The 16,973-nt window shown below is 46.9% G+C and overlaps 3 protein-coding genes across 3 annotated transcripts in view; 2 read left to right on the top strand and 1 right to left on the bottom strand.

The window, feature by feature from the left end:
• Nucleotides 1-16,973, top strand: part of LOC139248263 (zinc finger protein 551-like) — a 359,795-nt gene that overhangs the window by 133,588 nt on the left and 209,234 nt on the right. The window lies entirely within an intron of this gene.
• Nucleotides 1-16,973, bottom strand: part of LOC139248273 (zinc finger protein 214-like) — a 55,650-nt gene that overhangs the window by 12,808 nt on the left and 25,869 nt on the right. The window lies entirely within an intron of this gene.
• LOC139248270 (histone H1-like) lies at nucleotides 1,468-2,213 on the top strand. The gene has a single exon (XM_070872051.1). It carries the CDS (start codon nucleotides 1,468-1,470, stop codon nucleotides 2,110-2,112), a length of 645 nt encoding a protein of 214 aa, XP_070728152.1. The 3' UTR covers nucleotides 2,113-2,213.

Below are 16,973 nucleotides of genomic sequence, written 5' to 3' on the forward strand. Positions count from 1 at the left end.
CACGCTTCTGTCTCTCGCTCAGCTCTCTCCCCTCTCTCTGCCTCTCTGTTGCTATCCGCTCTCTCTTGTACTGGTTGTGAAGGCGGGATACTGTTATTTAGCGTGATGTGGAAACACTGTTGGAAGTGCAAGACGGATAATGTCTCTGTTTCTCTCTCTGGTGCAATACGTGAAGGTGTGGCACTGTTACTGAGCGTATTATGGAAACCTAAGAACATAAGAATTGGGAACAGGAGTAGGCCATCTAGCTCCTCGAGCCTGCTCTGCCATTCAACAAGATCATGGCTGATCTGGACGTGGACTCAGCTCCACTTACCCGCCCGCTCCCCGTAACCCTTAATTCCCTTATTGGTTAAAAATCTATCTATCTGGTACAAAGTGTAAAACTGATACTGTATCTGTCTCTGTGTCTTTTCCGCTGGTGCTGTACATTAATGTGTGATACTATTATTGAGCGTAATATGGAGACACAGTTCAGGAGTTTAAGATTGAAACTGTGTCTGTCTCTCTGTCACTCTCTCTGATAGCTATCTCTGGGTGTTGAGTATGGGATTGATAGGACACCAGTTACTGTTATATGTCCCTCAATTTCGGAGGAGAGAGACAAAGAGAGGCTGCAGGGGCGGTGAGCTCATAATTTGTATTTTCATGTTAGTCAAACATATTTCTGCATTAGAACAATAACAACTTAAAAGCAGATATGGGTTAAGCCAGCCACAGCTGTGATTGGCTCCTGCCCCTGAATCTGGGAACAGACACTGTGAGGAGCGCCGGCCTCAGAGTGTTTAACACTTACTGAGCTGGGAAACGACAACTGACCCGAGAATCGGCAGCAAATCCGAGTGGAGAGGAAAACCTGTGCTGGGAGCAGATTTCTCATTCCCAGAAAGTGCTGTGAATGTGCAGATTTCAACATTGTGTGAGCGAGAGTGTGTTAAAGGGACGGGCGGGTTAGACTAATATCACTGTGTTTGTGTGTCCACTCTCATCGCCGGATTTCAGAGTCCCTCTTGTGTAAAATTCAAAGATTTCCCTGTCACAGGATCGCCCTGCTGCCCTGTTCAGGCCTGAAGTGGGAATGAATCAGAAAGTTTGATTTGATTTCAAATTTCAGTCAAAAAACAGAAAATATCTGCGATCGGCTGAGAGAGCGCGACCAGTGCAGCAATGAAACGGGTTTAAATCGAAATTGCTGCCTTCAATTCGGATGGAACTTACTCGGCAGCAAACATCCCGGTCTTCGGGACAGAAAGAGGCCACTCTGGGAATGTGGAGGGCCCGAGTTGAATTGGAATCGGAGAGTTAGTGAGGAGAGAGAAACACAGAGAGGCTGGAGGGGCCGGGAGCTGACAGCAGGATGTCTCCTCCCCCGTCCGCTCGCTGCCTTTAAGTTGCTCTGTGTCGCCGCCTCTCGTTTCATTTCTGACCCAGCTCTGACTGTCAGAGAGATTTTCCAGAGTCGCGGACATGACTGATACTGCAGCCGCCGAAACGGCTCCTCCTGCCGCCGTCGCTCAAACCAAGGCTCCCAGCAAGAAGAAGAAGGCGGCTCCCCGCTCCGGGCCAGCCGGTCCCAAATTGGGCGACCAGATCCTCAAGGTTGTGGCCGATGGCAAGGATCGCAAGGGAATGTCCCTGGCTGCGATAAAGAAGGCTCTGGCGGCCAAAGGCGTCGATGTGCAGAAGCGCGGCTTCCAGATCAGGTTCAGTATCAAGAAGAATGTAATGAATGGCTCCCTGAAGCAGATCAAGGGCACGGGCGCCTCGGGCTCCTTCAAAATCGCAAAGACGGATCCCCAGGAAAAAGTGGGAAAGAAGGTGAAGAAGCCAGCAGCCAAGAAATCTCCAGCAAAGAAAGCAGCAGCCAAGAAATCTCCAGCAAAGAAAGCAGCAGCCAAGAAATCTCCAGCAAAGAAAGCAGCAGCCAAGAAAACGAGCACCAAAAAGGTGCCAACTGCAAAAAAGACAGTGAAAGGACCGGCTCGGAAGAAGGCGGCGGCGAAGAAGCCCAAGAGCCTCAAGAAAGTGAAGGCGGCCAAAAAGGTGGAGAATCCGAGGCTGAAGGCCGCGCCCAAATCAACAAAGGCCAAGAAAGCAGCGCACAAAAAGTAAATAAAAAGGCAACTTCTAAACGTTTAAACCCAAAGGCTCTTCTCAGAGCCACCCACGCCTCTCAGAAAAGAGTTGATCGCCTCCCCCAGTGTCTGCACCCACCCCTCCCCCAGTGTCTGCACTCACCCCTCCCCCAGTGTCTGCACCCACCCCTCCCCCAGTGCCCACAATAAAACACAGAGAATGGGATGTCCGGCCCGGGCCTCACTGTAAGGAGTTTGAGTCCGGCTCCAGTCTCAGTTCCTGGTCACTGTCATTTCACAGATTCAGGGGGAAGAGTCTCTGAGACAGTGGGACTGGCGGCGATACCCCGCCTCACAACTCAAACCCCAAACACCAGATTCTCCAAATCAGTTGGAATAAGGTGTTTGTAAAGTGCTGAACCGGTCTGAGAGGAGATGGAATAAGGTCTGAGATTGACAGGGAACGGACTACATAGGCGGGAATATTTCTGATTGTTAATTGTACCGGGACCTTATTTAAAAGCTTCTGGTCCCTGCAAGCTTTGAATATGAATTCCGAGTCTGTAAGGGTTTGTGCAGAGCGCTGTGTATCGGTTGGATTGTGGAGAAAACAATTTGAAATTGGCGGTTGCAGAAAGCTGGAGGTGGAGCTGGAAGATCAGAGGCGGCGCTCTGCTCTGTCTCTCAATCTTGATTCTGTCTCCTCCCCTGCCGCGCTCTCTGTTTAACCTCTCACTCTGTCTCCTCCCCTTCCCGCCTCTCTCACTCTGCGCTTTCTCAGTCAGGTCGGGGCCAGCCCTGTAACAAAGAAGCCAGGAGCAGTTGGTTCCTCATTCTGGAACAGTTTGAGTGAAGAATCATCATGTCTGGATGAGGTAGGATTGTGGGAGCAGCACTCCCTCTCCATTGCAGGAAAGAACCTGGTAATCAGGAGTAAGGTGCTCTCAGTGTTGTTGTACGTAGCGCAGGTCTGGCCCATCTCACGCTCCTGGGCCGCGGTAATCACCCGGCCGTCTTCAACTTTGTCTGGATGTCCAAAGTAGACTGTCCACAGAGACACGATGTAAAGTCTCTGGACAGTGGAAGAAAGGATGTTCCGAAGTGGCCCTCATCCTGATGGCCACCTTTGTCTGCGGCTGCATCAAGCTGTGCATGAACCCCCGGTACTCAAACACCAAGTGTTACTACGTGCTCAGGTTCTACCTGTTCCCGAAGGATGGGTCTGGCCATGCTGCTGCGAAACGCCCCCACCAGTTGGACCATGCCTGTCCACCTGTCCCGTGGAAAAGATTTTCAGAAAAAACCCCTTTGACCACATGGCCATAAAGCAGTGGTCAGCACATAAGGTCCTGGACGCCCTACGAAAGAAGGAGATGGTGGACCCTGTCAGGTGGTTCCCCGAGCAGACTGTCGAACTCGTTTGGCAGAACGTCTCATCACCGGAGCTTTCACACAAGCACCAAGATGTAGCTTGGTTGGCGGTGAGGAGGGCCCAACCTGTCAGATCCTTCATGCACAGCCGGTGTCTCAGCAGCACTGCATGGTGCCTCTGAGTCAGCTGCGGGACGGACGAAACTGTCACCCATCTCCTTCATGATTGCGCCTTTGCAAGGCAGGTCTGGAAAGAGATGCAGTGGTTGCTGTCCAGGTTCATCCCAAGCAGTTCCGTAACACAGATGGACTGTTCCCAGCGACACACACCGGACAGACATTATCTGCTGCTGGAGGGTCATCAACTCAGTGAAAGATGCACTTTGATCTTACCGAAATTTGCTGGTCTTCTAGAGCAAGATGTCCACGTCTACGTGTTGCAGACTAGCGCACTCCAGGATCCAGGAGTACGTGCTGAGGGACGCACTAAAAATTGGTACAGTCGCTGCAAAGGCATGTGGGGAAGAGCCACAGTTTAAAGCCCTTCCGCCACGATAAACTCAGGGGCTGAAATCAGTATAAAACTCCCCTCGGGCTGTACTTGTAAACTTTCTGTATACATAGAGCACCATGATCTGAAAACACCTACGTAGTGCCATGTATAATGCAAGTTCTCTTTAGTAATGTATGTTGTAAAGAATTGTAACTGTACCCTCACTCATTCTGTGTACCGTAAAGTGCCACATGTAACGTAACTTGATGACTGTATTAAGGATTGCACTCAACTGTACCTTGTAATGTAAAGCAAGCAAATGTATTGAACGGAACTGCCGTCAGCATCCAAATGCATTGTATGGAATTGCTGACCGCATCCAAATGTACTGAACTGCTTTCCAATGTATAGTGCAATTTTTTTATATGAATAAAGTATATTTTGAAATAAAAAAAATGTCTGGACGAGGTAAAGGAGGCAAAGGACTGGGCAAAGGCGGAGCCAAGCGGCACCGTAAAGTGCTCCGTGATAACATCCAGGGCATCACCAAACCCGCCATCCGCCGCCTGGCTCGCCGTGCGGTGTCAAGCGGATCTCGGGCCTGATCTACGAGAAGACCCGCGGGGTGCTGAAGGTTTTCCTGGAGAATGTCATCAGGGACGCCGTCACCTACACCGAGCACGCCAAGCGCAAGACGGTCACTGCCATGGATGTGGTGTACGCTCTCAAACGCCAGGGCCGCACTCTCTATGGATTCGGCGGCTGAACAACTCCACCGAGGTGGGTGGGGTGGCTTGACCCATCCACCTCCACGGAGGTGTGTGTGGGACCTGACCCATCCACCTCCATGGCACGAACCTGGTATTGCAGTACTTCCAGGAACGGTGCAGTGGCTCTAGGCCTTTTGGCTAAGAGCATTGGCGCAGAGTGATCCTTGGCGTGTGCAAGGTGACCTCTGGCGTTTGTGATTTGACAAAGAATTGGAACGATTGGCTACGAATTTCAAAAAAAAAAACTCCACCCTTTCCACCCAGCACAACACAAAGGCTCTTTTAAGAGCCACCCACCGCCTCACAGAGAGAGCAGTGACCTGGGGATGGCAGTGTGGACAGTTTGGTTGGGAAATTATTTCAGCTATTTAATTAAAGGATATATACGGCCATCGGACTTCTCAAAGCCAATGAAGTACTTTTGGAGTGCAGTCGCTGCAGCAATATGAGATTATTAAATATTTGAGAACGATATTTTTATATGAGATCAGAAACTCCGGGTGTACCGGTCACAATGAGCGGGCGGGGATACACAGTCTCCCCTCACAGATAATCCTGTTATGTTGTGAGCTTTGTGTGAGAATCGGTGAAACGGGACGGCACTGGCGGGATGGATGCGGGACTTTGTGTTTACAGGATGCAGTGACCGGGGAATTATTCCCGCCCGGTACAGACCCATCAGGGAATGGGACAGAATTAAAACCGGAATGTTAAAGAGAATGGGATTGATGATTTATAATGGGACACCATCGAGGTTATAAAGAGCCGGATTCTTAAATTGCTGGCGGGAAATTAGAGTTTCTTTAATCTCTGTTCGTTGAGACTCTGAAATTGGCGGGCTGTTTGAAATTGACGAACTGTCAGTTTCATTTCAGTCAATCATGGCCCAGTAATCCCCGCCCTTCCCTTTCGCTCTCGGTGATTGGTTGAAACATGATTGGCGAACGGGCTGTGACGGGCGGAGTGAAGAAGCCTCATCGCGACAGACCCGGCACCGTGGCTCTGAGGGAGATCCGCCGCTACCAGAAATCCACCGAGCTGCTGATCCGCAAGCTGCCCTTCCAGCGCCTGGTGCGGGAGATCGCTCAGGACTTCAAGACCGACCTGCGGTTCCAAAGCTCGGCCGTCATGGCCCTGCAGGAGGCCAGCGAGGCTTACCTGTTGGGGCTGTTTGAGGACACCAACCTGTGCGCCATCCACGCCAAGCGAGTCACCATCATGCCCAAAGACATCCAGCTGGCCCGCCGCATCCGCGGGGAGCGGGCCTAGACTCCCCCTGCCCGGGCTCCAAGCTTTAGCACCAAGTGCAACAACGGCTCTTTTCAGAGCCACCAAATCAGCAAAAGAAAGAGCTGCGACCGTCTCCACGCAAACTGGCCTGTGTACACATCGTGCACGTCTTGTAGTGTTACTGTAACTGCAGTGCAGGCGGTGAATATCTGACAGTGCGGCTTTGATCCAGGTATCGATGCGAGTCAGATGCCCAGTGTACCGACTACACCTGCCCAATGTGGGGCGCTAACTATAAGTGGGAGATCTGATAGTGAATTGATCCCACTGCACATACCGGGGATAGCTTCCAGAGAGGGGACGAGCTGCCTGTAATCTGTATATCACCTTTAACCCAGCTCTTCATGCAGGCACAGGTCGGATACTATTTGTAATATTTTAAATTAGCCATGAGCTGGAATTCCATCCTTATGTACGCAAATTAAAAAAAGGGTAAAAGTCCTCATGGATCAATGTGTTCAGAATGTATATATTTCTCCCTGTGGAATTATTGCCCCTATAATAGTCAGTGAGCCCATCAACCGCTCATTCCTTTGTGCTCGGCTCTTATCATCCGGTTCATATTCGGCTGTCCCAACATGTTCAATGACTAGCGGTCTCACGTTCAGCTTCCGTCTATTTTGTATTAAATTAGATCAGGGACAATTGTGTTCCACAGAACAGAAAGCAGCCCTTTCACAGATAGTGTGGGTGGCTCTGAAAAGAGCCTTTGGGTTATTAGATTAAATTCTGTCTGCTTTACTTGCCCTTGGGCGCACTGGCGGTTTTCTTGGGCAGCAGCACAGCCTGGATATTAGGCAGCACTCCACCCTGAGCAATGGTCACCTTTCCCAGCAGCTTGTTGAGCTCCTCGTCGTTGCGGATGGCCAGCTGCAGGTGTCTGGGGATGATGCGGGTCTTTTTGTTGTCGCGGGCCGCGTTGCCGGCCAGTTCCAGGATTTCAGCGGTCAGATACTCGAGCACAGCAGCCATGTAGACCGGGGCTCCGGCACCCACACGCTCAGCGTAGTTGCCCTTTCGCAGGAGCCTGTGAACACGGCCCACAGGGAATTGCAGTCCGGCCCGGGAGGAGCGAGACTTGGCCTTGGCCCGAACTTTACCGCCGGTTTTTCCTCTCCCAGACATTTCCACAATTCACACGTTCAGAGAAAGAATGAGAAACTCCTCCCACATCTGCCTTTCTTATACCTTCTGGAGGAATGCAGGGAGCGAATTTGTGATTGGTCGCTCGGTGGTGAATTTCATTGGTCTTTTCAGTTGACCAATCACAGTCTGTTTAGCCCACCAATGAAAGTAGGGCGGAAATGACTGTCTCCATCAGTGAGAATAACGATTTTTAATTCAAAAACCCCGCCAAGAAATTTTGATATAGCGGATTATGTTAATATAAATTCACCATTAGTCAAAGATTTCCCAACACGTTTTAATTAATTTTGTCTTATTCCATATTCCCTTTGCAAGTTCCAGGCTGCTACAATCAGGATTAAATTTGGGTACTATTTCAAACTGTCTTAATGGGCGGGAATCAATCCCCACCGATTCTGTAACGGGACACATTCCAACTCAATCTTTGTAAAAGTTGGGTTTCACAGATTATCGATCAATCCCCTGCAAAGGCGGGAGTGAGCCCAGAACTGGGAGTCCTTCTGTGAAAAGAGAAGAGGGACAGAGTGTTCAAACTGCACCGGTTCTGGTCTCTGTAAGAACTCCCATTCTGGGTTGTTACACTGCGGGGAGTGTCGGCTTAATAAACGGACTGACCCGCAACAGGAATTGAAAAATAAACTTGAAAAGCGCTTGCGAGAGAGAATGTGTGATTGAAATCTGAGTCTCAGCCCCTGAACAAGCTCTTAATTCGGCAGGCGGTGTAAATGAACGGGTCTGAGAGCAAAGGGAAATAGCGACCAGGGACCGTATTTGTCGTTGGCGGAAAATTGACCGTTGGCACAGCGGTCTCGATCTCCCGGGAACTGATGGTGCGGCGCTTGTTGTAATGGGCCAGGCGGGAAGCCTCACCCGCGATGCGCTCGAAAATATCGCTCACAAACGAGTTCATGATGCCCATGGCCTTGGAGGAGATGCCGGTGTCGGGGTGAACCTGCTTCATCACTTTGTAGATGTAGATGGCGTAACTTTCCTTCCTCGACCTTCTGCGCCTCTTACCGCTCTTCGCTGGGGGTTTTTTGATTATTTTCTTAGCGCCTTTCCTGGCCGCCATCGTCTCGTTCAGTCAGGCGCAGATTTGGGGAAACTCTGCTCCGAGCCGGTATTATATTGGCAGCCCCACACTCCGCCCACAGCCCTATGCTAATGAGGGATGGGCGAAGGCAATGGTTGTGATTGGTTTGTCAATAGCCATTGTTCTGTATCTCTCTGATTGGATGTTTAAAGAGACCAATCAAATTTGTTGCTCGCCACAATCTCAAATTCTTGAATGAGGTCATCAGTTACAAACCCTCCTGATTTATACTCTGTTCTTTATGTGTTTCTATTCTGCTATCAGGCAAAAATCTTACGAGGAAGGTTCATGCATTTTTTCCTATATATATATTAGAATCTGAACAGCAAACTCGCTGCTCTGTTTATCGATCTGGATTTTTACATGTTCAACAGACATTGACCGGTTTATACCCGAGATTGATTGAGGGTGACTTCTGGTCAGGAAACTCCCAGTTTATCAACCGTCTGGATTTAATATTAAGTCGAAAAGTACTGACTTGGATTTATATAGCGCCTTTCATGACCTGCTTCACATCCAATGAAATACTTTTTGAAGTGTCGGCACTGATGTAATGTAACGCGGCAGCCAATTTGGGAACAGCAAGCTCCCACAAACAGCAACATGATAATGGTCAAATGATCTGTTGTGTTGTGTTGATCGAGGGATAAATATTGCCCAAGACACGAGATAACTCCCCATATTGCTATGAGATCTTTTGCGTCCAGCTGAGAGCAGACGGTGGCTCGGTTTAATGTCTTATCCGATCGATGTCACCTCCGACAGTGCAGCACTCCCTCAACACTGCACGAGTTTCAGCCTAGATTTTTCTGCTCAAGACCCTGGGGTGGGACTTGAACCCACAACTTTCTGACTCAGAAGCGAGGGTGCTCCCAACTGAAAAGATTGTGATCAATAGATCAGTTTCTTCAGACAGTAACCAGCCCTTTCACAGAGTGGGTGGCTCTGAAAAGAACCAATGTGGTATTCGATTAAATTTTGTCCACTTTACTTGCTCTTGCTGGGCCCAGCATTGGATTTCTTTGTCAGAAGCACTGCCTGGATATTGGGCAGTTCAGCCATGATCTTATTGAATTGTGGAGCAGGCTCCAGAGTCCTTTTGACCTTCTCCTATTTCTTATAGCTGTCAGTCGCTGATATGCGAGTGTTTTTTTTTATCAGTTACTGGGAGGCGAATTTGGGTTTTATTGTACATCTGTCAAATTCTGGTATGTGATTATCATTCTGTTTCTGTCTGTCTCTGTGATATGTGTGTGGGTTTATTCTGCACCTTGTCAATTTCTGTATGGGAGTGCGTGTTTTATTCTCTACCTGGCAGCCTCTGGTATGATAGTGTGGGATTTCATCTGTACCTGTCCATCTGTGGCTGGTATATGAGAGTGGGGTTTAATCTGTCATTTTTGGTATGTGAGTGTCGGGTATAATCTGTACCTGTCAGTTTCTGATATCGGACTGTGGGGTTTAATCTGTACCTATCTGTTTCTGGTATGTGAGTTGTGTGTTTTAATCTGTACTTGTCAATTTCTGGTATGCGAGTGTTGGATTTATTTTATACCCGTCAGTCTCTAGTATGCGAGTGTGCAGCTTAATCTGCATCTGTCTGATTCTGGTATGTGAGAGTTGGGTTTCATCTGTACCTGGCAGATTCTGATATGTAAGTGTGGGGTTTGTTCTGTACCTTTCTGCCCGAGTATGTGAGTGTAATGTCTATTCTGTATCTGTCAGTGAGTGTGGGGGATATTCGATACCTCTTTGTTTCAGGTATGTGTGTGTGTTAGATTTAGTCTGTACCTGGTTGTTTCTGGTATACAAATCTGTACCTGTCAGTTTCCACTTTGTTAGTGTGGGGTTATTCTGTAGCTGTCTGTCTCTGGTATATGAGTATGAGATTTAATCTGTACCTGTCATTTCTGGTATGTGAGTGTGGGGTATAATCTGTACCTGTCATTTCTGGTATGTGAGTGAGGGTTTTATTCTGTATCTGTCATTTTCTGTTATGTGAGGGTGGGCTTTTCTCTATCTTTCTGGCCTTGGTATGGGAGGATGGGATTTCATCTGTACCTGCCAATCTGTGGCTGGGAAATGAGAGTGGGGTATAATCTGTACCTGTCACTTTCAGGGATGCGAGAATGGGATTTAATCTGCACCTGTCGTTTCTGGTGAGTGTTGGGTAGAATCTGGTCCTGAAGGATTTCCTCGCTGTCAACTTCTGCTACAAAGTTTTTCCCCTAAATTTGTCAGTTTCTGGTACAGGAATGTGCCTGTCAGCATTATATGTGTGAGTATGAGTGTTTCCCTGTTTTTATCTGTCTCTGGTGTGTGAGGGTGGGATTTTCCCTGTAAATATCTGTCTCTCGTGAGTGAAGGTGGGATTTTCCCTGTATATACACAGTCAGCAGAATGTGAGGGTGGGATTTTCCTTGTATATATCTGTCTCTGCTGTGTGAGAGTGGGATTTTCTCTGTATATATCCTTCTCTGGTATGTGACAGTGGGATTTTCCATGTATATATCTGTCTCTGGTATGTGAGGGTGGGATTTTCTCTGTATATATCTGTCTCTGGTGTGTGAGGGTGGGATTTTCTCTGTAAATAATCTGTCTCTGGGATGTGAGGCTGAGATTTTCCCTGTATATATCTGTCTCTGGTGTGTGAGGGTGGAATATTCCCTATATATATATCTGTCTCGGGTTTGTGAGGTTTCGATTTTTCCAATATATACACAGTCTCCGGTATGTGAGGATGGGATTTTCCCTGGATATATCTGTCTCCTGTATGTGAGGGTGGGATATTCCCTGTATATATATCTGTCTCTGGTGTGTGAGGGTGGGATTTTCCCTGTATATATGCAGTCTGCGGTATGTGAGGATGGGATTTTCCCTGCATATATCTGTTTCTGGTGTGTGAGGGTGGGATATTCTATGTATATATCTGTCTCTGGTATGTGAGGGTGGGATTTTCCCTGTATATATCTGTCTCTGGTGTGCGAGGGTGGGATTTTCCCTGTATATATCTGTCTCTGGTATGTGAGGGTGGGATTTTTTCTATGTATACAGTCTCCGGTATGAGAGGATGGGATTTTCCCTGTATATATCTGTCTCTGGTGTGTGAGGATGGAATTTTCCCTGTATATATCTGTCTCTGGTATGTGAGGGTGGGAATTTCCCTGTATATATGCAGTCTCCGGTATGTGAGGATGGGATTTTCCCTGCATATATCTGTTTCTGGTTTGTGAGGGTGAGATTTGCTCTGTATATATCTCTCTCTGGTGTGTGAGAGTGTGATTTTCCCTGTATATATGCAGTCTCTGGTATGTGAGGATGGGATTTTCCGTGTATATATCTGTCTCTGGTGCGTGAGGTTGGGATTTTCTCTGTATATATCTGTCTCTGGTGTGTGAGCGTGGGATTTTCTCTGTATATATCTCTCTCTGATGTGTGAGAGTGTGATTTTCCCTGTATATATGCAGTCTCTGGTATGTGAGGATGGGATTTTCCGTGTATATATCTGTCTCTGGTGCGTGAGGTTGGGATTTTCTCTGTATATATCTGTCTCTGGTATGTGAGCGTGGGATTTTCTCTGTATATATGTGTCTCTGGTGTGTGAGGGTGGGATTTTCCCTGAATATATCTGTCTCGGGTGTGTGAGGTTGGGATTTTCCCTGAATATATCTGCCTCTGGTGTGTGATGGTGGGATTTTCCCTGAATATATCTGTCTCTGGTGTGTGATGGTGGGATTTTACCTGAATATATCTGTCTCTGGTGTGTGAGGGTGGGATTTTCCCTGAATATATCTGTCTCTGGTGTGTGAGGATGGGATTTTCTCTGTATATATCTGTCTCTGGTGTGTGAGGGTGGGATTTTCTCTGTAAATAATCTGTCTCTGGGATGTGAGGCTGAGATTTTCCCTGTATATATCTGTCTCTGGTGTGTGAGGGTGGGATTTTCCCTTTATTTATCTGTCTCTGGTGTGTGAGGGTGGGATATTCCCTGTATATATCTGTCTCGGGTTTGTGAGGTTTCGATTTTTCCAATATATACACAGTCTCCGGTATGTGAGGATGGGATTTTCCCTGGATATATCTGTCTCCTGTATGTGAGGGTGGGATATTCCCTGTATATATATCTGTCTCTGGTGTGTGAGGGTGGGATTTTCCCTGTATATATGCAGTCTGCGGTATGTGAGGATGGGATTTTCCCTGCATATATCTGTTTCTGGTGTGTGAGGGTGGGATATTCTATGTATATATCTGTCTCTGGTATGTGAGGGTGGGATTTTCCCTGAATATATCTGTCTCTGGTGTGTGAGGGTGGGATTTTCCCTGAATATATCTGTCTCGGGTGTGTGAGGGTGGGATTTTCTCTGTATATATCTGTCTCTGGTATGTGAGGGTGAGTTTTTCCCTGTATATATCTGTCTCTGGTGTGTGAGGGTGGGATTGTCCCTGTATACATCTGTCTCTGGCGTGTGAGGGTGGGATTTTCTAGGTATATATCTGTCTCTGGTGTGTGAGGGTGGGATATTCTATGTATATATCTGCCTCTGGTATGTGAGGGTGAGATTTTCCCTGTATATATCTGTCTGTGGTGTGTGAGAGTGGGATTTTCTCTTTATATATCTGTCTCTGGTATGTGAGGGTCGGATTTTCTTTGTATATATCTGTCTCTGATATGCGAGGGTGGGATTTTCTCTGTATATATCTGTCTCTGGTATGTGAGGGTGGAATTTTCTCTGTATATATCTGTCTCTAGTGTGTGAAGGTAGTATTTTCTCTCTATATATCTGTCTGCTATGTGAGGAGGGGATTTTCTCTGTATCTATCCATCTGGTGTGTGAGTGTGGGATTTTCCCTGTATATATCTGTCTGTGGTATGTGAGGGTGGGATTTTCTCTGTATATATCTGTATCTGGTGTGTGAGGGTGGGATTTTCCCTGTATATATCTGTGTCTGGTGTGTGAGGGTGGGATTTTCCCTGAATATATCTGTCTCTGGTGTGTGAGGCTGGGATTTTCTCTGTAGAGATCTATCTCTGATATGTGAGGGTGGGATTTTCTCTCGATATATCTGTCTCTGGTATGTGAGGGTGGGATTTTCTCTGTATATATCTGTCTCTGGTATGTGAGGGTGAGATTTTCCTTGTATATATCTGTCTCTGGTGTGTGAGGGTGGGATTTTCCCGGTATATATCCGTCTCTGGTGTGTGAAGGTGGGATTTTCCCTGTTTCTATACAGTCTCTGGAATGTGTGAGTGGGATTTTCCCTGTATTTATCTGTCTCTGGTGTGTGAGGGTGGGATTTTCTCTGTATGTCGGCAGTCTCCGGTATGTGAGGATGGGATTTTCCCTGTATATATCTGTCTCTGGTGTGTGAGGGTGGGATTTTCCCTCTATACATCTGTCTCTGGTATGTGAGGGTGGGATTTTCCCTGTATATATCTGTGTCTGGTGTGTGAGGGTGGGATTTTCCCTGAATATATCTGTCTCTGGTATGTGAGGGTGGGATTTTCTCTGTATATATCTGTCTCTGGTGTGTGATGGTGGGATATTCTATGTATATATCTGTCTCTGATATGTGAGGGTGGGATTTTCCCTGTATATATCTGTCTCTGGTGTGTGAGGATGGAATTTTCCCTGTATATATCTGTCACTGGTATGTGAGGTTTGGATTTTCCCTGTATATATCTGTCTCTGGTGTGGGACGGTGATATTTTCCCTGTATATATCTGTCTCTGGTATGTGAGGGTGGGATTTTCCCTGAATATATCTGTCTCGGGTGTGTGAGGGTGGGATTTTCTCTGTATATATCTGTCTCTGGTATGTGAGGGTGAGTTTTTCCCTGTACATATCTGTCTCTGGTGTGTGAGGGTGGGATTTGCCATGCTGATATCTGTCTCTGGTGTGTGAGGGTGGGATTGTCCCTGTATACATCTGTCTCTGGCGTGTGAGGGTGGGATTTTCCCGGTATATATCTGTCTCTGGTGTGTGAAGGTGGGATATTCTATGTATATATCTGCCTCTGGTATGTGAGGGTGAGATTTTCCCTGTATATATCTGTCTGTGGTGTGTGAGAGTGGGATTTTCTCTTTATATATCTGTCTCTGGTATGTGAGGGTCGGATTTTCTTTGTATATATCTGTCTCTGATATGCGAGGGTGGGATTTTCTCTGTATATATCTGTCTCTGGTATGTGAGGGTGGAATTTTCTCTGTATATATCTGTCTCTAGTGTGTGAAGGTAGTATTTTCTCTCTATATATCTGTCTGCTATGTGAGGAGGGGATTTTCTCTGTATCTATCCGTCTGGTGTGTGAGTGTGGGATTTTCCCTGTATATATCTGTCTGTGGTATGTGAGGGTGGGATTTTCTCTGTATATATCTGTATCTGGTGTGTGAGGGTGGGAGTTTCCCTGTATATATCTGTGTCTGGTGTGTGAGGGTGGGATTTTCCCTGAATATATCTGTCTCTGGTGTGTGAGGCTGGGATTTTCTCTGTAGAGATCTATCTCTGATATGTGAGGGTGGGATTTTTTCTCGATATATCTGTCTCTGGTATGTGAGGGTGGGATTTTCTCTGTATATATCTGTCTCTGGTATGTGAGGGTGGGATTTTCTCTGTATATATCTGTCTCTGGTATGTGAGGGTGAGACTTTCCTTGTATATATCTGTCTCTGGTGTGTGAGGGTGGGATTTTCCCGGTATATATCCGTCTCTGGTGTGTGAAGGTGGGATTTTCCCTGTTTCTATACAGTCTCAGGAATGTGTGAGTGGGATTTTCCCTGTATATATCTGTCTCTGGTGTGTGAGGGTGGGATTTTCTCTGTATGTCGGCAGTCTCCGGTATGTGAGGATGGGATTTTCCCTGTATATATCTGTCTCTGGTGTGTGAGGGTGGGATTTTCCCTCTATACATCTGTCTCTGGTATGTGAGGGTGTGATTTTCCCTGTATATATCTGTCTCTGGTGTGTGAGGGTGGGATATTCTATGTATATATCTGTCTCTGGTATGTGATGGTGGGATTTTCCCTGTATATATCTGTCTCTGGTATGTGAGGTTTGGATTTTCCCTGTATATATCTGTCTCTGGTGTGGGACGGTGATATTTTCCCTCTATACATCTGTCTCTGGTATGTGAGGATGGGATTTTCCCTGTATATATCTGTCTCCGGTATGTGAGGATGGGATTTTCCGTGTATATATCTGTCTCTGGTGCGTGAGGTTGGGATTTTCCCTCTATATATCTGTCTCTGGTGTGTGAGCGTGGGATTTTCTCTGTATATATGTGTCTCTGGTGTGTGAAGGTGGGATTTTCCCTGAATATATCTGTCTCGGGTGTGTGAGGTTGGGATTTTCCCTGAATATATCTGTCTCGGGTGTGTGAGGTTGGGATTTTCCTTGAATATATCTGTCTCTGGTGTGTGATGGTGGGATTTCCCCTGAATATATCTGTCTCTGGTGTGTGAGGGTGGGATTTTCCCTGAATATATCTGTCTCGGGTGTGTGAGGGTGGGATTTTCTCGGTAGAGATCTGTCTCCGGTACGTGAGGGTGGGATTTTCTCTGTATATATCTGTCTCTGGTGTGTGAGGGTAGGATTTCCCTGAATATATCTGTCTCGGGTGTGTGAGGGTGGGATTTTCTCGGTCGAGATCTGTCTCTTGTATGTGAGGGTGAGATTTTCCCTGTATATATCGGTCTCTGGTATGTGAGGGTGGGATTTTCTCTGTATATATCTGTCTCTGGTATGTGAGGGTGAGTTTTTCCCTGTACATATCTGTCTCTGGTGTGTGAGGGTGGGATTTCCCATGCTTATATCTGTCTCTGGTATGTGAGTGTGGGATTGTCCCTGTATACATCTGTCTCTGGCGTGTGAGGGTGGGATTTTCCCGGTATATATCTGTCTCTGGTGTGTGAGGGTGGGATTTTCTCTGTATGTCGGCAGTCTCCGGTATGTGAGGATGGGATTTTCCCTGTACATATCTGTCTCTGGTGTGTGAGGGTGGGATTTTCTCTGTATATATCTGTCTATGGAGTGTGAGGGTGTGATTTTCCCTGTATATATCTGTCTCTGCTGTGTGATGTTGTGATTTTCCATGTATATATCTGTCTCTGGTATGTGAGGATGGAATTTTCCCTGTATATATCTGTCTCTGGTGTGTGAGGGTGGTATTTTCCCTGTATACATCTGTCTCTGGTATGTGAGGGTTCGATTTTTCCTGCATATATTTGTCTATGGTGCGTGAGGTTCGGATTTTCACTGTATATATCAGCCCTAGTATGTGAGGGTGCGATGTTCCCAATATATATCTGTCTCTGGTGTGTGAGCGTTGGATTTTCTCTGTATATATGTGTCTCTGGTGTGTGAGGGTGGGATTTTCCCTGTATAGATCTGTCTCTGGTGTGTGAGGGTGGGATTTTTCCTGAATCTATCTGTCTCTGGTGTGTGAGGGTTGGATTGACTCTGTATATATCTGTCTCTGGTGCGTGAGGATGGAATTTTCCCTGTATATATCTGTCTCTGGTATGTGAAGGTTGGATTTTCCCTGTATATATCTGTCTCTGGTGCGTGAGGTTCGGATTTTCCCTGAATATATCTGTCTCGGGTGTGTGAGGTTGGGATTTTCCCTGAATATATCTGCCTCTGGTGTGTGATGGTGGGATTTTCCCTGAATATATCTGTCTCTGGTGTGTGATGGTGGGATTTTACCTGAATATATCTGTCTCTGGTGTGTGAGGGTGG

This window comes from Pristiophorus japonicus, unplaced genomic scaffold, assembly GCF_044704955.1.
Source record: "Pristiophorus japonicus isolate sPriJap1 unplaced genomic scaffold, sPriJap1.hap1 HAP1_SCAFFOLD_29, whole genome shotgun sequence".
Lineage (NCBI taxonomy): Eukaryota > Metazoa > Chordata > Chondrichthyes > Pristiophoridae > Pristiophorus > Pristiophorus japonicus.

What these genes read in the sequence shown, in the direction of transcription:
- LOC139248270 (XM_070872051.1), top strand. Translation starts at nt 1,468, where the DNA reads ATGACTGATACTGCAGCCGCCGAAACGGCTCCTCCTGCCGCCGTCGCT.